General features: G+C 36.6%; 1 protein-coding gene across 1 annotated transcript in view; it reads left to right on the plus strand.

Annotated features, from left to right (window-relative positions):
- wrap73 (WD repeat containing, antisense to TP73) overlaps positions 1-22,118 on the plus strand; it is a 31,994-nt gene extending 9,876 nt beyond the window's left edge. The window contains exons 5-13 of the mRNA XM_056463084.1: positions 359-431; positions 4,512-4,615; positions 7,622-7,708; positions 8,526-8,660; positions 9,610-9,687; positions 13,771-13,870; positions 14,918-15,043; positions 16,750-16,941; positions 21,525-22,118. Coding sequence (XP_056319059.1) covers positions 359-431; positions 4,512-4,615; positions 7,622-7,708; positions 8,526-8,660; positions 9,610-9,687; positions 13,771-13,870; positions 14,918-15,043; positions 16,750-16,941; positions 21,525-21,631 — 1,002 coding nt within the window. The 3' untranslated portion in view covers positions 21,632-22,118. The remainder of the gene's footprint in view (positions 1-358; positions 432-4,511; positions 4,616-7,621; positions 7,709-8,525; positions 8,661-9,609; positions 9,688-13,770; positions 13,871-14,917; positions 15,044-16,749; positions 16,942-21,524) is intronic.
- Positions 22,119-22,159: the final 41 nt, after the last annotated feature.

The raw sequence follows: 22,159 nt of genomic DNA on the forward strand, positions 1-22,159 counted from the left end.
TTACTGTTGTGTACTGCATTATGGGACTTATCTCTGCTATGTCAACTTTTTGACGTTTTGATAAATTCGACTCTACAGTTTAAGAAAGTGACTTTTATTGACTTTTCTTTGTTTGACATTTTTTTTAAATAATAAACAATATATAGTGAAATAATCCTTTAAAATAACAGAATGTATTGGCAGTTTGTTGCAAAGTTTTTGTACCGTAATATACAACATCAACCCAGACAATATATCACTTTGTCACTTTTTCTAACTTTTCAAAGATCAAGGTCCGTATAAATGAATGGGGGGTAGTTTAACTTGTTAAACTAAACACATTAAATCTATAAATATTGTTTTTGCTTTATTTTCACAGTTGAGAATCACTGTCTGGTCCCTATGCACAAAATCCGTATCGTACATCAAATATCCCAAAGCCTGCCAAAAAGGTGAGTTCATGTGAGCTAGTGTCTAATAAACTTGAGGTACACCTACAACCTCAAATCTTAAAAAGATGAGACCGTACGGAAAAATGCAAATAAACCAAGAAAGAAGTCATCTTAAAAATTTAGTATTTCAAAAAGACTTGCATTTCATTACAGACAATACAACAAACATTATTTAATAAGTTCCTCATGAGTTTTATTGTTTTTTGTTGTTGTTTTTTAATAAACACATATTCCAATTTTGGTTCTTGCAACACATTAAAAAAAAAAGTTGGAACAGTAAAGCATTTACCACTTTGTAATTTTGCCATTCCTTTTCACAACACTTAAAAGACCTTTAGGACTAAAGACACCAAGTGAGTAAGTGTTTCAGGTGTCATTTTGTCCCATTCTTCCTGCAAACAAGTCATAAGGTGGGCAGTGGTACAGGGTCTTTGTTGTCACATTTTGCGCTTCAAAATGCACTCTGTCCTCTTCCTCCACAGCCACGACTTTGTAATGTATGCAGAATGTGGTTTTGCATTGTCTTGTTGAAATATGCATGGTCGTCCCTCGAAAAGAAGGCAGCATATTGTGCTCCAAAAAAGCCCATGGCATCCATTTCTTCCAAAAAATACCAGAAATACTCATTCATCCAACAACAGTACGTGTTTCCACTGTGTGAGGGTCCATCCAGATACTTCCAAGCCCAAAGAAGTTGACTGCGTTTCTGGATACTGTTAACGTAGGGCTTCCTTTTGGCACAGTACAGTTTTAACTGGCATTTGTGGATGTAACTATGTATTGAGGTACTTGACAAATGTTTGCCAAAGTAGTCCTGAGCCCATGTGGTGAAATTGCTTATAGATAAATGACAATTCTTGATGCAATGCAGCGAGAGGGATCAGAGATCACGGTAGTTCAGTTTAGGCTTGCACCCTTGTCCCTTACGCACTGAAATTCCTTCAGATTCCTAGAATCTTTTAATAATGTTATGCACTGTTGAAGGTGAAATATCCTTATGTCTTCCTATTTTTCTTTGAGGAACATTGCTTTTAACATTGCTTTTCAATTTTCTCAAGTATATAAAAAAATTAATAATTCCAATCACCTGTTTCAATTACATCCTTATTTAACCATTTTACCTGATTACTAGCTCTAAATTGCTCCTGTCGTAACTTTTTTTTTGGAATGTGTGCAGGTCTGAATAACAGGAAAGTCAAAGTAAATTTAGAAATCACTATTTCCTTTTTTTATTTGCGTTTTCCATACGGTCCCAACCTTTTCTTATTTGAGGTTGTAGTTTTATAAACCGTTTGTGCCAGAGAAGATGTAAGGACAGGGACGCAAATGATTCATGGGAAAGTATTTACCTGTAATACAAGTCCCTGGACATCCAGCCAGACATGAGCTCCCCCAAACAGCTGGCAAAATAGCACATAGTCCTCATAACCCCTGCTGTCAACATGCAGAGAACGTATGCTCCAGAAGACGTTCATTTCATATCACGCATTACTGCCAAACACTGCAGATTGAGCTGTAACCTTCAGATCAGCTGCTGGAAAGCTTGTTGAAAGGTGTTTCTGTGCCGGTGTCATGTTGTCCGTCTAACAGAGTGAATTATGAGCATTTTAGTCATTTATTGTTTGCCGTCATGGGTCAAAGTTATGGAGCACAATTCCATTCATAACATAATTGACCTTCGTCTAGTTTGGGGGAGCACATGATTTAAAGTAGTTCAACAACAGTAAAGAAAAAAGGTTTCTCTTCCTAACAAGATGCTAACAAAACTGTCTGAATGCACTTGAAGTACTTCAGAGAGCTGATGTTTTTACAGTAATGTTTAGAAGTTGTATCTGTGTTAAGGGTGGTATGGTAGCTCAGTGGTAAGCACTGTCACCTTATAGCAAGAAGGTCGCTGGTTTGAGTCTCGGCTGGGCCAGTTGGCAATTCTGTGTGGAATTTGCATTGAATAAACTAAATTAGCTGTCGTGTATGGGTGTTTCCCAGTGTTGGATTGCGGCTGGAAGGGCATCCGCTGGGTAAAACATGCTGGAATATTTGGCAGTTCATTCCACTCTGGCAACCCCTTATAAATGAGGGACTATGAATGTATCTGGGGGTTTTTTTTCAGTATTTTTCTCCAAATGCGCATTTATTAATCAAAAACACCAAAAATCTTTTTGTTTTGTTTTTTACATTTTAAAGGGTCAGTTCACCTAAAAATGAACATTTACTCCGCCTCAAATGGTTCTAATCCTGTAAGAATTGTTTTGTTTTGTTTTGTTTTTAACACAAAAGAAGATCTTTTGAAGAATTAGCATTTTTAGTGTTTTATTTTGTATTTTCAAATATAACTTGTTTGTGTGATGCTTTAAAAATCATTCTAGGCATATAACAATACGCCAAAATATCGAGAAATCGATAAGGAATGATTGATAATGAGATGATCAATAACAATAAAATATAAGATTGCAATTCAAGAGATACAAACATATATTCATTCATTCATTCATTTTTTTGTCGGATTAGTCCCTTTATTAATCCAGGGTCGACACAGCGGAATGAACCGCCAACTCATCCAGCACATGTTTTATGCAGTGGATGTCCTTCCAGCCACAACCCATCTCTGAGAAATCAAGAGATACAGTTGAAGTCAAAATGATTTACCTTCCTGTGAATTTTGATTTCTTTTCCAAATAATTTTCAAATGATGTTTAACAAAGCGAGAAATTTTTCACAGTATTTCCTATCATATTTTTTCTTCTGGAGAAAGTCTTATTAGTTTTATGTTGGCTAGAAAAAAAAATTAAAACCATTTTAAGGTCAATATTATTTATCCTTTTATTTTACCAAGGAATTTTCCTTTTGAGATATGCATCTCTTCTATCAGGAGGTCCTGGCCAAAATGGCAGCACAAAAAGTTTCAGATACAAAAATACACTTATATAACATATCCCAAATTAAAATTTACACAAAACATTCATATGATTCTTCCAGGTTAGACTTCAAACGATTTTTAAAAATATTTAGAGATAGGATTTTTTCTAACATAACACTGCATTTCATTCCATAATGTAGGGCCAAAGAAGGAAAACGCTGTTTTACCAAACTCCGTACATACTCTAGAAACAGTTAAATGTAATTTATAAGAATTTAGTGTACTACAAATACAAGTATAATATGAACTATAAGCATGAACTATAATATAAACTATAAGTATAATATGACAAAATGTTACAATTATATACGATAGCAGTTAACCCAATAATGCCCTAGCAGTGAATAGAATCGTATGCATTTTTCTCCTTTGGTGGAAGGAAAACCATCTAACCATTTTGTACAAAATACACTGATGGGTACATGAGAATGCATTCATCACAAATCAAATTGCAGCATGATATAAAGCTTTTTTAATAACGACAGGTTTGCATGCACTACATCGCCATAATCTAGCACTGAAAGAAAATGGCTTTGGATAATTCTTTTTCTTTCTTTGAGAGGAAGGCACTTCTTAATATGAAAAAGAAAACCCAATTTAGGTCTGAGCTTCTTTACAAGGTTTTAACATCAAGATTGTAACATCTCTATGGCTTGATTCATAGATTGTGCGACTGTATAAACAGTGTCGTCAGCATATAAATGGATTTTTAGCTGTGTTTATCTCATGACCCAAGTCATTTATATACAGTGAAAATAAAATTGGAGCTAAAATAGATCCCAGTCATATTGGCCCTCTTAAGAGCAAACCATCATTATACAATGACTTGCCTAATTACCCTAGTAAAGCCTTTGAATGTCACTTTAAGCTAAATTTTAGTGTTTTGAAAAATATCTAGTCAAATATTATTTACTGTCATCGTGGCAAAGATAACAGAAATCAGTTATTAGAAATGAGTTATTAAAACGATTATGTTAAGGAATGTGTTGAAATAATCTTTCTGTTAAACGTAAATTGAGGGGAAAAATATACAGGGGGGCTAATTATTCTATATAGTGCCCTGGTCCATAAAAATCAACTACAAAAAATACAATCTATAGTGTGACTTGAATGAATGAATGAATCACTGAATATTTATGTTAATATGTATAAACATGTTTCAGGTATGGACTTCACTGCAGATGGCCGGTATATGGCTCTGGCAGAGAGACGGGATTGTAAAGACTACATCAGTGTGTTTGTATGTGACGACTGGCATCTTCTCAGAGTGAGTACAACTGCCAGAAGAAGTGTGATGTGTGTCAGAGCTGTGCTTATGAGTTGAACTATGGTGCTCACAAAGAGAACGTCCTGATCGTGTTTCTTCACTCTCTTCTCTGATGTTTTCTATTAGTGAATATAAAAAAACTGATTGTATTCTTTCTGATTTAAAGGGGTGGTCCAGGGTGTGTTTTTAAGGCTTGGTTGCGTTTATGAGATGCAAAGCAATGTGTGCTCATGCTTCATTTGTAGAAAATCACCTTATTTTTTTTCATATATCCTACTTTGATTACATTCAGCTAACATGAAAACGACTGTCACATTTCCTAGTTTATCTGAAGACCCGCCCTCAAGAGGCTCTGATTGGTCAGCTAACACATAGTGCTATGATTCGTAAATCAGCTCCACATGGCCAGGAAGCATCTCTGTTATAACAATACAGCACCTCTGGCCATGCCCCTTCACTGCACTGGATGTATGTGCATAACCTGGAAGGTTTCTGACATCATTAACCCGGATGTATTTGTAGTGCCAAAACTGCTGTAGGCTTTGCTAAGCTATCTCTGTAAAAGCCAATGGCTGCGTCCGAAACCACCTACTACTCAGTAGGTACTGCATTTGAATTTAAACGTACTACTTGGCCGTTAGAAAACTATGTTCTATACAGTATGAATGTTAAAAAGTATGAATGGAATTCAGACATACTACATCTGCCATTTTGTCATGGTCACGTGACCTACCTGCGTCAGTTGCGTCACTTCACTCCCATTCATTAATTATCTCGCGGGGCATCATGGGATAGCGCAGCGTGCATGGGATGCGCACTTCAGAATCTTGCCGGAATTAGTAAGTCATCCGGGTACTTCTTGCATACTGATTTTCGAATTCTATGAATTCGGATGTATTACTCGGCTCGCATACAGATTTTTGCGTACTAGATAGTATGGAAGTATGCGGTTTCAGACGCAGCCAATGTCTCCCTTTGCGTTGAACTCTAAGCGTCTTACATTCAGAGATGTTGTTTATGTTCACAACGCTACATTACACATCAACTAAAGTTTAAAATATGATATCATAGTGGACCACCCCTTTAAGATAAATAAACTGTAGTTGTATTAAATATCAAGAAAAACTACAATAAATACAATAAATGATTAAATTCTATTCAAATGTTAATAAATGCTGTAAGATCTGTCATTTTTTCACTATTTTTAACTAATGATACTCCTTTTTAAGGGATAGTTTATCTGAGAAAAATGGAAATTTACTCACCCTCAAGTGGTTTCAATTCTGGAACGCAATAAAGCAGATATTCAGAAAAAAAAAGCTGAAAACCTGCATACATTGACTTTAATCACATAATAAGAATGGAAGTCAATAGTTACAGGTTTGCAGCTTTTTTCAAAAGATCTTATTTTGTGTTCAATTAAAAGAAAGAAACTCAAACAGGCAGGAAACTCAGACAGGTCTTGTCACATTTATTTTAATATTTAAAACATTTCAAATTAATTCTAATAATATTATTTATATTAAATGATGTTTAATCACTTTTTTTGGCTCTATATGAAAACCTTTCAACTGTTAATTAACTGTTAATGTTTAATTGAACATTTTTAGTAAAAATCTGGATGGTGATTACAGTATATGTGGGCATTTTGTCTGAGAATGTGAAATTTTAAAGACTATTACACTGTGAGATTACTTTGGATGTTTTTAAAAAGAAGAATTTTAAGGTATTTAGCATACACTTTATTTTATGATGACATGGTTACATTGTAATTATTCATTTAACTATGGAGTAATATTAATTCATTACATTCACTTACTATGTGGTTGGGGTTAGAATGTGGGGTAGGTTTAGTGTTACTTGCATGTAATTGGGGCTGTGGGATTAATCGAATTTGAATCACAATCGCGATTTAAAACGTTGCGATTAACTAATCGCAAGAAGCTGCGATATGAAATGTACAGGTATATGTATTATATAATTTCCCCCACCCAGAGCAAATGCGTGACTGCCGTCTGTGTATGACAGTCTTACTAGCCAATTGAGTGCACGCTTTCGTTCTGCCCAATCCGAATTGCGCAACCGAACTATGCGGAAAGCCCACAATAAAACAAACTAACAGGACAGCAGGATGTAGGATGATGGCGTCTGCCGCTTCAGAAGCTTTGATAGACAAATTAATATCAAAGAAAACAGCTCGTTGCTTATATGGGAATAATTTGGTTTCAAAGTCTCAGACACCAAATAAAACTAGGCAATTTGTAAGAGCTGTCACAGAATTGTTGCCACAGCATGAGGAAATACAACAACCAGCACCTAAAAAAGCACCACAGGTGACTTTATGAGGAGCATCTTGCTAAAAAGTCTACAAAAAATTTTGCCAGTGACATTCAATCTAGTAGCTAGCAACAGCAAAGTAAAATTTCACAGTTGTTTGTAGCTATTACACCATATGGGAAAACATCACAAAGGCACCAGGAGATAACTAACGCCATAACTCACTACTGTTTGCTCTAGAGAAAAATGAGTGTTTAATTTCTGAATATTTAAAAACTAATTTGAATAAATGTTGGAGTAAGTTAATATCTAAAAACACTCACAGCATTTTAGCAGTAAGAAGCCACGATACAGAATATTGAGCTGAGGCTTGACTACAACATTAAATCGCAAATCAAATCGAAATCGCTATATCTGCTGAAAATAAATCACAATTAGATATCTTCCCCCAAATCACACAGCCCTACATGTAATTATGCAGAATTCATTGTAATTAGCATACTAAATGCACGGAACATGTATAACAACGTCACCTTAAATGACAAATTTCCCAAAAATCATATTTATTGCTTTTAATGTAAAATTTGAACTGTGTTTTGTGTTGTCTTTTATTGATAGATGAAGTTGTCGTTGTTATTATTATGTAATATGTTTTCATCTGGATTGATCTTGCCATGAAAATAGTCATAAGTTGCTGATGTGGCAATAAAAAAATTATATTGTCTGCAGCATTTTGAGAGCGAGACTCAGGATCTGGCCGGGCTGGAGTGGTCTCCTAATGGCTGTGTGCTTGCGGTGTGGGACAACTGTCTCGAGGTGAGGTGATCTGTCCTAACGTTAACCCTTGTAAACTGTTCAAATTTCGCTGACTCTACACTGACTATGTTCTGAGAGTTGAGCTGCTTATTTTTTATTTTCTGAAACGTATCGAGGTAGGTGCGGCAAGGTCTCTCACACACACTCACGCACACACACACGCACACACACACTACACTCCTTATAATCATATCATTTAAAGCCAGAAACTAACCTTTTTTTTTGCACCACAACTGATGATCAACAGTAAATACCACAAATTGTACCTCTTCCCAACATGGAAAACTAGCAACAATCAAGAATGGATATTATATGGTGTCTAGACTTTGCAATCAAAAAAATATGATTTATAATGGAAGTCAATGATGCAAAAACAGCCCTGAATATAACGAAAGGTTAGAAAGTTTGCCCAGAGTGCATTGTTGAAAATAAACTCTGTATTTTCAAAGCATATTCTCAAAATATGTGTCAAAATAAGATTTGTCACCAAAAATCATTCCATTTGCTGAAACCCAGATAAAGTTGTGGATGAATTAAGCCTCAAAATCCCCTTAGAGTGGATGAAAACATCTCAAAGTGTTAATAAAAATCACTGCTCATTTTCACAAAACACTTATTTACCACCAGATTCGCATTATTGACCAAAGGCGTAATGCATAATGCCCTAAGCCAGCCAATCAGAGCTTTTTGTGACGTTAGAAAGCTCTATGACTGCTACAGGACATTATTAGGATTGTATTTTTTATCTTGGAAGATAAATTATTTTAATGAAAGTATTACAAGTAACTAATTGCATGAACTCTGTTTCACTCTTCAGTATAAAATCCTCTTATATTCGCTGGATGGTCGGCTGTTGTCTTTCTACAGTGCGTATGAGTGGTCTCTAGGCATAAAATCTGTCGCATGGAGTCCCAGCAGTCAGTTCCTGGCCGTGGGCAGCTATGATGAGAAGGTGCTAAATCTCTGGAAAGAATAAAATAATAATATGTTATATTATACAGTGCTCAGCGTAAACGTATACACCCCATTTTAAAAATGAATATTTGTATTAATTTCTCAGTGATTATAGGTCATATTTTTGGGTGCATTTGAACAAAACAGATTTATTAAACAGATTTTATTAAATATTTATAGATATATATTAAAATAATTTTAGTCAGCGAACATCTTTACAAATAGTAAGATAATGCATTTAAATTCATGTGAAATATCGCATAAAACAATTACAAACTAAAAACTTTCAACAGCATTCTATATATTTTTAGATTTCTTTTGATTTTTCTTTCCCTTTTTAAAACATATTTATTTAATATTTTTTCCTAACATGAATTTGGGCTACTAATTTTTGGACTGTTATCGTAAGTTATATAGCTCCATATTGTTAGGTCCTGTCTTACATGTGTGTTTATTTTCATCATGTGACCTTCCCCACGTGCTCCTTTGTTCCAGTTCCTGCCACTATTTAAAGTTCAGCTGTTCCACCTGTGTTCAACCCCTGTGTGTAATTATTGTCATCATTTCCATGTGTATATATACCCCTTGGTTTCATTCAGTCTTCGTCCGGTATTCTGTCTACATTGACGCTTGTTTTCACGCCATGTCATTCCTGTGTTCTTTACTTACATGGGTAAGTGTTTGTTAATAAATCTACGTATTTGATACTCCTGCGATCCTATGCCTTCCTGAAGTGAACCCAGGCATTACACATATTTGGTTTCAGTACTGACTAATCTAGTGTATATGCACAAATATAATAAAAGTCCTATAAAAATATTAATTGAAAATAGAGATTTGTGAGGGTTGTACTCTTATATGCTGAGCACTGAATTATATCAAAAACTGTTTTTATAATATTATAATAATAATAATAATAATAAGAGTTTTGATGGGATTTCCATCAGGTTCGGATCTTGAATCACATTACCTGGAAGAAGATCACTGAATTTGAGCATCCAGCTACAATCATGAACAGCAAAGCGGTAGGTGTTTTGACTGGAGATGGCTATTGGAGGAGAAACTTTTACTTGAAATCCCGAAATTTGGTATTTGGATCACAGTAATCCAACTCAAAGTTCCTTTAAAAAATCTGTCATAAAAGTAAGATACAGTGCATCCGGAAAGTATTCATAGCACTTCACCTTTTTACACATTTTTTTATGTTACAGCCTTATTCCAAAATGGATTCAATTCATTTATTTTCTTAAAATTGTCCACACAGTACCCCATAATGTCAACGTGAAAAAAAGAGTTTTTGAAATTGTTGCAAATGTATTTAAAATAAAAAAGCTGAAAAATCACATGTACATTAGTATTGACAGCCTTTGCCGTGAAGCTCTAAATTGAGCTCAGGTACATTCCGTTTCCACTGATCATTATTGAGATGTTTCAGAGGCTTCATTGGAGTTCACCTGTGGTAAATTCAGTTGATTGGACATGATTTGAAAAGGCATACACCTGTCTATATAAGGTCCCAGGGTTGACAGTGCATGTCAAAGCACAAACCAAGCATGAAGACAAAGGAATTGTCTGTAGACCTCCAAGACAGGATTGTCTTGAGGCACAAGGCTGGGGAAGGTTACAGAAAAATTTCTGCTGGTCTGACAGTTCCAATGAGCACAGTGGCCTCCATCATCCGTAAGTAGAAGATGTTTGGAACCACTAGGACTCTTTAACCACCAAGACACTCTGTCTGAACTCCAGCGTTCTTCGATGGAGAGAGGAGAACCTTACAGAAGGACAACCATCTGTGCAGCAATCCACCAATCAGGCCTTTATGGTAGAGCGGCCAGACGGAAGCCACTTCCCACCTGGAATTTGCCAAAAGGCATCCTGAAGGACTCTCAGACCATAAGAAACTAAACTCTCTGGTCTGATGAGACTAAAATTGAACTCTTTGGAGTGAATGCCAGGCATTACGTTTGGAGAACCAGGCAGTGCTCATCACCAGGCTAATACCATCCCTACAGTGAAGCCTGGTGGTGGCAGCATCATGCTGTGGGGGTGTTTTTCAGCAGCAGGAACTGGAAGACTAGTCAGGATAGAAGGAAAGATGAATGCAGCAATGTACAGAGACATCCTGAATGAAAACCTGCTTCACAGTGCTCTTGACCTCAGACTGGGGTGACGGTTCATCTTCCAGCAGGACAATGACCCACAGCACACCGCCAAAATATCAATGGCGTGGCCTCCCATCCCACCTGATAGAGCTTGAGAGGTACTGCAAAAAGAAATGGGCAAAAATTCCCAAAGACAGGTGTGCCAAGCTTGTGGCATCATATTCAAAAAGACTTGAGGCTGTAATTGCTGTCAAAGGTGCATCAACAAAGTATTGAGCAAAGGCTGTGAATACTTCTGTACATGTGATTTATCAGCTTTTTTTATTTTTAACAAATTTGCAACAATTTCAACAAATCTTTTTCACATTGTCATTATGGCGTATTGTGTGTAGAATTTTGAGGAAATGAATGTAATCTGTTTTGAAATAAGACTTAAAAAATTAAAAACATAAAAAAATGTGGAAAAAGTCTAGCGCTATGAATAATTTCCAGATGCACTGTAGGTGCATGCCCAATGGTTGTGAATAGTCACATAACATGTTTTAAAGGGAACCCTGGTTTTCATTGCCTTTTTATTTTTTCCCTCACAGGGAATTATATAAATTATATGCTTCCTGATATTGACTGAAATTTAAGTTGAGAAAAGAAAACGTAGACTATAAAACATTGGAAATATGTAGCCAGGACTAAGTTTTATTGTAGTTTTTGTTTTCACGTCCTCTAAAGACTGCCGTCACGCCGGAAAAGCTGTCTTTATGGAGGTAAGTGGTGAGCGGTACTGCTCCGTAGCAATCGGTTTACACACAAACTGCTTTGTTTACAATTTGCACACGATTTGGAAGTTCCGATCGGCCATTGAGATTGAGAAAATAGATACAGATAGACAAGTCCTCTCACACATTACTCAGTTTGCTGGATTTGGTTATTGACGATTTGACACGATCCAGGATCATTTCGTTCTTCAAAACTTATCCAAGAGTTGTTGTCATAGCAACATTTCTGGTAGCTTAAACCTGCTTGGTACCAGGCTCATTTTATGTAAACGTGATTAGATCGGGTCAGTTCAAGCAAAGATAATACTGATAGTAATTACCAAATGCTGATATCTTCTTACAGTTGTAGTTATATACACTTGGCAAAATAGTAAATATATATTTAAGGTAAAGTTAAAAAAAATGTTTATATTAATAAAACTTATGCAATCTGCACTCCGATATAAAAGTACAAAGACTGTCACCTGGTGGTTTAAAGAGAAAAGACTGTCATATTGGGGTGATATAAACACACCCAGTCCTTTTTTTTTTTCAATTTAGCAACATAAAAACGGTGGACCAATTGGAGCGGTTTTCAGATCAACCGCAACTTTACGTAGGAGTGCGGTCCCCCCTGCCCACCGAATTGATTGACAGCTGCACATATTAACATGTCCCGGTAGTCACGTGTGCGCAAAGCAACGTGCGCAAAGCAACCAGGAATAAAAGGTGTGTTGAGGTTGCTAGGTTCATCAATCATCATCAAATGTGATCAAGAGTGAGTTTTACATGTTTAAAATGTTTTAAAACAGAGCATGTGTGTAATGAATTACAGCGATTCACTTCAGCTTTACTTCATCAGCACAGCTGCATGTCAGAACAATTATAAAGGAAGACGCTTCAATCCCGGTTTGTGGATGTTAAATCAGGTTTATTTTGTACATTAACATAACAGATATTCATACAGTAGTGGAGATTAACCTGTATCCTGTCACATTTGCGTGCAAAAAGAGTGCAAAGCTAAACGCGCTCTGTGCGTGTGTGAGCGCGTGTGTGTGCGTGCGTGCGTGCGTGTGTGAACTTTGTGTGACTTATCGATGCAACTGCACAATAAATACTCATTGGTAAAGTACTTACTGTAATATTTCTCACAAACGCTACGTGAGATCTGCTTCCTTTATGTCTGTCTGTTGTCTGACGCAGCCGAGGGAGGAGATTAAGGCACGCAGAAAGGCATTTAAAAACAGTGGTTGGGGAGGACTAGCCTTAAAGGCACAGTACACCAAAACCACCACCCAGTGAAAAAATGTATAAATAGGAATTTAATAAAAGGTATAATAAATAATCTGATGGGTGTTTTGAGCTGAAACTTTACAGAAACATTCTGGAGATGCAAAACACTTATATTAAATCTGAAAAAAGGGCTATCCTAGGTGCCCTTTAACAAAAGTTGCAGCCACCTTTAACAAAAAAAATGCTTTTGTGATGCAAAATTTAATTTAGACATCCAGTTATTTACACCAATTAAGAAACCACTACTATAATACTACTATGGTTACTATAATAAAGAAAATCCACTCTCACTGTAAAACTAAATAAATAGCTAAATACTCTTGCCACATGAAAGTGTAAAGCATGCAGCCCACAACAAAGTTGGAAAGTTATTGCGTATCATATTTAACAAACCGTTTCTTATGAATTTTATGTCATTTTGCTCACATGGATAATTGAATATTAATGAGATGATGTCATTACGCTGCTGTGCTGTCAGCCAATCGTTGCATAGCTGATCATGATTTTGAGGATCGATAGATCTGTCTTTCAAAACGCATGCAGCCATCTCAGATCAGTTCATCCGGACATTTGAATCTGATTCACGAACTTGTTTTAAGAACCAAATTAGCCAGAGATCAGTTATCAAGATTAAAAGATTCAGAATCTGCCAAATTATCTTAGATCGTTTAAGCGAGGTCCAAGTCTTGATACCCAGGGTTCCCTTTACGCTGCATAGTGTGGAAGGAGATAATTGTTTTTTTCTGAAACACAGTAAAAACTCATTATTCACAGTAAAAAAGTCATTATTTAAGACGTTGAAGTCATAAATTCAACTATGTCCAATATATTAATTTTGAAATTTCAACTTGATTTCCATTTCCTGGCAGAAATTTTTTTTTTTAGTTTTCACCTGCTACTGTACATAGTATGGATAATATTATTCTTGTTGAATTCTCTAATGCGGTGTTTTTTGCTCTAGGTGGTGTTTAAGGAAGTGGAGAAAAGACCTGTTGTGAGTGAGGATCTGTCTATTCGTCAGCTGACCGTGGATAATGCACTATTCAGCACACAGAGCAAGTGTAAGTTTCATTAATCTTGTGCGTACAGTCTTGGGAGGTAAACAATGCGAGTAATGTGAGGAGGGTGTCTGTGGTGTGTGTTCGCACTAATATTACCTGCTATGCAGACAGCACTGTCTCCGCGGTGGCCGTAGATTTGACTCGCTGGCAGGTCATTAAGAATGATGAAGAGCTGTTTCTATTGCTGGACTATTGACAGAGGGCTGCAAATATCACGGCATAAATCTCACCAACATCATTCTTATGGAGATCTCATGTTAAAGATTTGCTGTTTATCTGGATTCAGGATTTATAATTATGTGTTTTATATTCTGGAAACTGCGGATGACATTTTCTCAAAATTTTGTTTTATTTTGATTTGATTTTCCTTTACAACGTTAATACATTCGTTAATTTTCCTTTTCGACTTAGTCACTTTTTTATCTATCAGATCTATCTATCTATTTTTTATTTATCAGGGGTCACCACAGTGGAATGAACCGCCAACTTATCCAGCATATGTTTTTACTCAGCGAATGCCCTTTCAGCTGCAACCCATCTCTAGGAAACATCCATACACTCTCATTTATACTCATTCACTACGGACATTTTTAGCCTACCCAATTCACCTGTACCACATGTCTTTGGACTGTAAGGGAAACCGGAGCACCCAGAGGAAACCCACGCGAATGCAGAGAGAACATGCAAACTCCACATTAAAACACCGACTGACCCATTTTGAGGGGAAACATTAAGTATAATACTAAGGAATAGTACAAACAGTGCCTTAACTTGACGTGATCATATATATCGTATAACTTTCGCCTCTGGCTTGCATAGTACGGGACTTGTAGAGCTGCGCTTTAATGGATTACTCTTCAGTGTTTGGACTCTCAGCAGTGATTATTAAACCACACTGACCTGAACTGAACTTAAACTCTGAAAACTGGACTGACGCTGTTTCAAATCACTATAATCTTCTATGTGAAGCTGCTTTGACACAATCTACATTGTAAAAGTGCTATAAAAATAAAGGTGAATTGAATTGAATGGAACTTATTGTTTCAGATGAGATCACACAACTGCCAGTCCAGGTGCCAGTAATCAAGCCGGATCCAGAACGTGCCAACCCTAAAATCGGCATCTCTGCTATGGCTTTCAGTGCTGATAATCGCTACCTTGCTACAAAGAATGGTGAGGCTGTGTGTGATGTGTGCTTTAAAAAATGAGTCTTCCTGTATAAGTCACTTATGAAGTCTACTCTACCTGACAAAAGTCTTGTCGTCTATCCAAGTTTTAGGAACAGCAAATAATAACTTGACTTCTAGTTGATCATTTGGTATCAGAAATGGCTTATATGAAAGGCAAAGGCCTCTAGAAGCTGAAGTATGAGGAGGAGCGCTATCCTGCTGGAGAATTTGCCCTCTCCTGTGGTTTGTAATGTAATGGGCAGCACAAATGTCTTGATACCTCAGACTGTTGATGTTGCCATCCACTCTGCAGATCTCTCGCATGCCCCCATACTGAATGTAACCCCAAACCATGATTTTTCCTTCACCAAACTTGATTAATTTCTGTGAGAATCTTGGGTCCATGCGGGTTCCACTAGGTCTTCTGCAGTATTTGTGATGATTGGGATGCAGTTCAGCAGATGATTTATCAGAAAAATCAACCTTCTGCCACTTTTCCAAATGATCAACTAGAAGTCAAGTTATTACCTGTTGCTCCTACAACTGGGATACACGACAAGATTTTTGTCAGGTAGTGTGTTTACACTGAATTACAAATTTTTGTTAACTAAAAAAAATAAATATATAAATAGATATATATTCGACCTCCTGCAAAAATTTGTATACTTGACATTTCTCAAAAATGAGCAGCACATGAAAAAAAAGTGTACATGTGGTTTTGCCAGTACACTAAAAAATGCAGGGTTCCACACAATGCCTTCAGGTTGTCCCAACACAAATTAATTAACTTAATTGTTTTTTTACTTTACAAATTTAAGTAGCTCGAACATAAAACAATTAAGTTTTCATTAAGCTGCCCCCCCCCCCAAAAAAAACTCAAGAATTGTGTTGATTCAACTCATTTTAATTAAGTAGTTTGAACAAGCTGCAACAATCATTTATTAATTTCTATTAATTAAGATGCTCTTGATATACAGGTAAAGTCATAATTATTAGCGCCCCCCCTTTTTTTTTGTTATTATTTTTAAAATATTTCCTAAATGACTTTTAACAGAGCAAAGAAATTGTCACAGTGTGTCTGATAATATTTTTTCTTCTGGAGAAAGTCTTATTTGTTTTATTTCGACTAGAATAAAAGCAGTTTTTAATTTTTTAAAACCCACTTTAGGGACAAAATGATTAGCCCCTTTAAGCTCTATTTGTTCGATAGTCTACAGAATAAACCATCATTATACAATAACTTGCCTAATTACCCTAACCTGCCTAGTTAACCTAATTAACCTAGTTAAGCCTTTAAATGTCACTTTAAGCTGTATAGAAGTGTCTTGAAAAATATCTAGTTAAATATTCATTACTGTCATCATGGCTAAGATTAAATAAATCAGTTATTAGAAATGAGTTATTAAAACTATTATGTTTAGAAATGTGTTGAAAAAATCTCTCTGAAAAACAGAATTTGGGGAAGAAAAAATAAACAAGGGGGCTAATAATTCTGACTTCTACTGTACATTGCTTCCAGTAATGCAACAGTAGCCACACTACATTCTGCCAATGCCAACCTGCATCAGATGTCCAGATCCATTTGGTGCTCTCCCTTCCTAGGAAATCCCCGAACGTTTCAACAGACTCTGTTCTTTTTATTCAGATGTCTTTAGCAGCTGTGCTCATGTTTGTGAGGGTGGTGTTGTTGAGCAGTGTCTCTTCTTTCAGATAACATGCCTCAGAGCGTGTGGGTGTGGGACATGCAAAGGCTCAATCTGCTGGCTGTCCTGGAACAGACTGCTCCTGTACGCTGCTTCGTCTGGGACTCGCGCTCACCTCGACTGGCCCTCTGCACCGGAAACACCAAACTATATATGTGGTCACCAGCTGGCTGCATATCTGTCACTGTTCCAGGGGAAGGTACAGATCCAGTTTCACCCAATACATTACACCGAAACATGCATTTAGGCTACTGCTTGACCAGTGCGTACAGTTATATTAAACATGTCACCATTTTTCTCAGAAAACATATTTGTAAAGGTGCTGTTGACTTAATTTTCACCGCATTTTGATAAACACCAAAGAAATCCATATATGCAAAGAAAACAAAATGAATCAGTTTACAAATGAAGTTCTGTGCAATAAAAATGAAATGAGACAGTGGAAAAGTATTGAACACATGAAGGGAGGCATAGAAAGAGAGTGAAAGCCCAGACAGCAGCTAAAATCTCTCAGTAGTTCTTCAGCAAGCCTCTGCCCTTCCTCAGTGTAAATGAATATTAGCTGCTTCAGTCCAACATCTACATTAGCAGGATGAAGATGAAATCAGGGTGGACATTTCAGCAAGACTATGATCCAAAACACAGCTAAGGAAACTCTCAAATGCTTTCAGAGAAAGAAAATAAAGCTGTGGAATGGCCCAGCCAATAACCTGTCTTGAATCCAGTAGAAAATACAAAATAAAGATCAGATTTGATAGACGAGACCCACAGAACCATCAAGATTTTTAGTCTGTGAAAAGCTCACACCTGAGCAATGCATGTGACTTCATTCTCCATATGAGAGGCGTCTTTAACAGGGTGTCCACGGTGTCTTAAAAAGTATTAAAAGTTGATCAATCAATTTAGAGAAATTTAAGGCCCTTAAAGTCTTAAATGTTGTTACAAGGTATTCAATTTTAAATCATTTTTGATTATACAGTTGTATAATTATAGTTGTGTGCTAAAGTTAATATTTTATGTCACGCTGTTTTTGTACTGCAGCAACCATGGTAGCACCATTATTTCTGCTGTTCTATTGGCGAAACCTTCTAGATTTACATTTTTATAAAGTACATGAATAATGTTTTAGTATAGGATTACCTTCTTACAATCAGTATTTAGTGAATATATTTAAAATGTCGCCAGTGTTCATACCGAAAGTGGCGATAAGGTCTTTAAATTCAGTTCAATTCACCTTTATTTGTATAGCTCTTATACAATGTAGATTGTGTCAAAGCAGCTTCACATAAAAGGTCATAGTAAATAGGAACAGTGTAGTTCAGTTTTCAGTGTTTAAGTTCAGTTCAGTTGAGCTCAGTTCAGTGTGGTTTAAAAATCACTACTGAGAGTCCAAATACTGAAGAGCAAAATGTATCAAAAGACTTAAAAAATGTCTTAAAAGGTGTTGAATTTTATCCTCTCCCTCTTACCCTCTTATACAGGGTATTCCTGTATATACCCTCCTTAAGCTGCCATTATTTAAAAAGCCTTTTATATAAAGTATTAAATACATTTCAGTGGTTCAGCACTTTCTCCTTGTGTCATTCTATTGTTATTACACACAACAAATTACATTTTTACAAATAATTACAAATTTACATTTGTTCTATTTTTATGTTTGTATTGTTTGGGTTTTTACCAAAATCTGGTTCAATTCCATGTCAACAGCTCCTTTAGAAATATAATTCCCAGGAAAACATGACATGTTCAATACTTCTCTCACTGTAAGTGTTATAATACAAAATTAAAGGTAATTAAAATAGCTGTGTTCTTGTCTAAATTAAACAGCTGTTCATACTAGATGAATTGACAGGGTGTCCATTGATCCTTAAAGTCTTAAAAGGTCTTAAATTCCACAGTATAAAAATTAAAGACTTAATTAGTCTAAAAATGTGTTCAATCTGCATTTCAAAGGACTTAAAAATGCAATCGAACTGACACCGTAAAGAACCTTTTGTTTCCGTTGTGAAATCTGCTTAAATCTCTTCGTCTATCATCACATAGAACAACATAAACGAAAACAAAGTCCATTTATAGTCTTTGGCAAAACCCAATAAAATACATATTCACAGGGAGTTTGTTGACATGATTAACGTTCGCTGGGATTTCGCTTGCGTAAATGGAGTTAGTGGGGATTTTGCCCAAAAATAGCTTATAACAGCTGCGTCAACCTGTACATTAACAACTGAAAAACTAGTGAAAATACTATATGATATAATATAGGCGGTTCATTCCGCTGTGGTGCGACCACTGATTAATAAAGGGACTAAGCCAAAAAGAAAATGAATGAATATATATTTACTAAAAATATTACTTTACAAACCGTATTGTACATAAATCACATAAACATTTGCATAATATTCAATAATATTACTGAAATTCATATATAAACATATGTAAGTATATATTCATTCAGTTTTTATAAGTCAATAGACTGAATACCGGGCAAAAAAAACTGGGCTAATCTTCGGCAATCTGCATGTTTATGTGTGTAAATATTGTCATCTCTTCATATTGGCTGGAATTTAAGCATCAGTGCATATCTGATCAAGCTGCCAATATTTAATACTGTAAGCCAGTGTTTTCCCCAAACCTGTTGCTGATGGCACATCAACAGTACACATTTTCAACCTCTTCATATTCAAACACCCCAGAATCAGCTCATCAGAGCAGTAGAAGAGACCCCAAAACCTCAAATGAATGGGTCAGATTAGGGAGACAACCAAAACATGTACTGCTGGTGTGCCTTCAGAAACAGGGTTGGGAAACACTCCTATAAGCAAACAACACTCACTGGCCACTTTATTAGGTACACCTGTCCAACTGCTCGTTAACGGAAATGTCTAATCAGCCAATCACATGGCAGCAACTCAATGCATTTAGGCATGTAGATATGGTCAAGACGATCTGCTGCAGTTCAAACCGAGCATCAGAATGGGGAAGAAAGGGGATTTAAGTGACTTTGAACGTGGCATGATTGTTCGTGCTAGACGGGCTGGTCTGAGTATTTCAGAAACTGCTGATCTACTGGGGTTTTCACACACAACCATCTCTAGGGTTTACAGAGAATGATCTGAAAAAGAGGAAATATCCAGTTCTGTGGGCGCAAATTCCTTGTTGATGCCAGAGGTCAGAGGAGAATGGCCAGACTGGTTCCAGCTGATAGAAAGGCAACAATAACTCAAATAACCACTCGTTACAACTGAGGTATGCAGAAGAGCATCTCTGAACACACAACACGTCCAACTTTGAGGCAGATGGTCTACAGCAGCAGAAGACCACACCAGGTGCCACTCCTGTCAGCTAAGAACAGGAAATTGAGGCTACAATTCACACAGGCTCAGCAAAATTGGACAATAGAAGATTTGAAAAATTTGTGTGGTCTGATGAGTCTTGATTTCTGCTGCGACACTTAGATGACAGGGTCATAATTTGCCATCAACAACATGAAAGCATGGATCCATCCTGCCTTGTATCAATGGTTCAGGCTGGTGGTGGTGTAATGGTGTGGGGGATATTTTCTTGCCACATTTTGGGTCCATTAGTACCAATTGATTATCGTGTCAACACCACAGCCAACCTGAGTATTGTTGCTGACCATGTCCATACCTTTATGACCACATGATGGCTTCTGATGGTTACTTCCAGCAGGATAACGCGCCATGTCATAAAGCGCATATCATCTCAGACTGGTTTCTTGAATATGACAATGAGTTCACTGTACTCAAATGGCCTCCACAGTTACCAGAACTCAATCCAGTATCCAGATTCACATCATTGATGTGCAGCCGACAAATCTGCAGAAACTATCATGTCAATATGGACCAAAATCTCTAAGGGATATTTCCGGTATCTTGTTAAATCTATGCCATAATGGATTAAGGCAGTTTTGAAGTCAAAAGGGGGCCCAACCCGGTACTAGTAAGGTGTACCTAATAAAATGGCCGGTGAGTGCATTTCTCCAATAAAGGGATAGTTCACCCAAAAAAATGTTTCCTCAAAAACATTTCCTCATCATCATTTACTCAAATGCTTCTTTTTATGATTTTTTTTCTTCTCTTGAACACAAAAGAAGATATTCTGAAGAATGCTGAGGAAAAAAAATCAAACATTCTTCACTTTATCTTGTTTTGGATGAATGATCTTTCATTTTTGGGTGAACTATCCCTTTAAAACATGGAATATAAATGATATCTGAAACTTTGGATATAAAAGTCTCTAGAATACACAAGACGGGTCACTCGTATAGTTTTGAATAGGGAAAAGTGTAACAGTCAATATGACAAATAAAGCCCCGCCTTCCAGTACAGGAGCCAATCAGTGGCCGCTATAGGCTGACGATTTTCTGGGGAAGGGGCTCAGACTAGACGTTAGTTTCTTCAGATTTTGCTATACGAACATTGAGAAGTGAAACTAAAGAGACAGTTGTTGTTTAGTTTTATTGGTGATTCCTAATTTGAAAATATAATGGTGAGCTTGGCGAGCAATTTTGGAGAATTTGATTCTTCCCCATTCTACCCAGGAGGTGTTTCAAAGATGGCCGCCGAGTGCAATGACTTGCCGTAAAGAGACTTCGGTATATCATATTTGAACTGCTAAAAATATAGTCAGCTTTTCGACTGTGTAGTTGTTTTGAAACCAGTTTTAGAAATGGCATTACCCAATAAACCACACAGGAAGCTGATAGCCAACAGGAAGTTGACTGTTTGTTAATGTGTGTGTGTGTGTGTGTGTTTGCTCCAGGTTTTCAGGTGCAGTCTCTGTTCTGGCACTGCACTGGAGGTTCCCTCGTCTTGCTGTCCAAAGATCAGCTCTGTCTGTGTTACACGGATGCTGAAGAACAGAAATAACCCAAAACACTTTGATTCTGCAAAATACAGTCAGAGAATGAGGAAGCCGTGAATATACCTCAGCACTTTTGTAGACTTCAGGTATGATATTTATTGTTACATCTCAAACAAACTAAAGATTGTCAGTAAAGCACATGATAAAACGAGTACAACTCGAGGAAGTTTACTCCGTTCTGTGGTGTTTTCAAGCAGAGCAATAGTCAGTGGATGTTTATGAGCGGTGTGTGTTTCTGATACACCAACATTATGTAGTGTGAATGAACCGATGGCCTTACAAGTGAAGGATCTGTTCCTAGTGCTCTGTGAAAGACCAAATTTGACACACACACACACACACATGAGGTTTGTGATTTTAGATCGGCTTGTAGCTGGGTTTTTTACATGAATGTGACTGTCAATAGAAGACGTTTTGCTTCTGTTTGTGTTTCATAATTAGATTTATTTTTTATAAAAGTAGCGCTATTTGTAATAAAGTTTTGTACACTGATTTGTCTAATTTTCTTTTGCGCATGTGTGTGTGTGCATCGA

This window comes from Danio aesculapii, chromosome 8 (genome assembly GCF_903798145.1).
Source record: "Danio aesculapii chromosome 8, fDanAes4.1, whole genome shotgun sequence".
NCBI classification, from domain to species: Eukaryota; Metazoa; Chordata; class Actinopteri; order Cypriniformes; family Danionidae; genus Danio; species Danio aesculapii.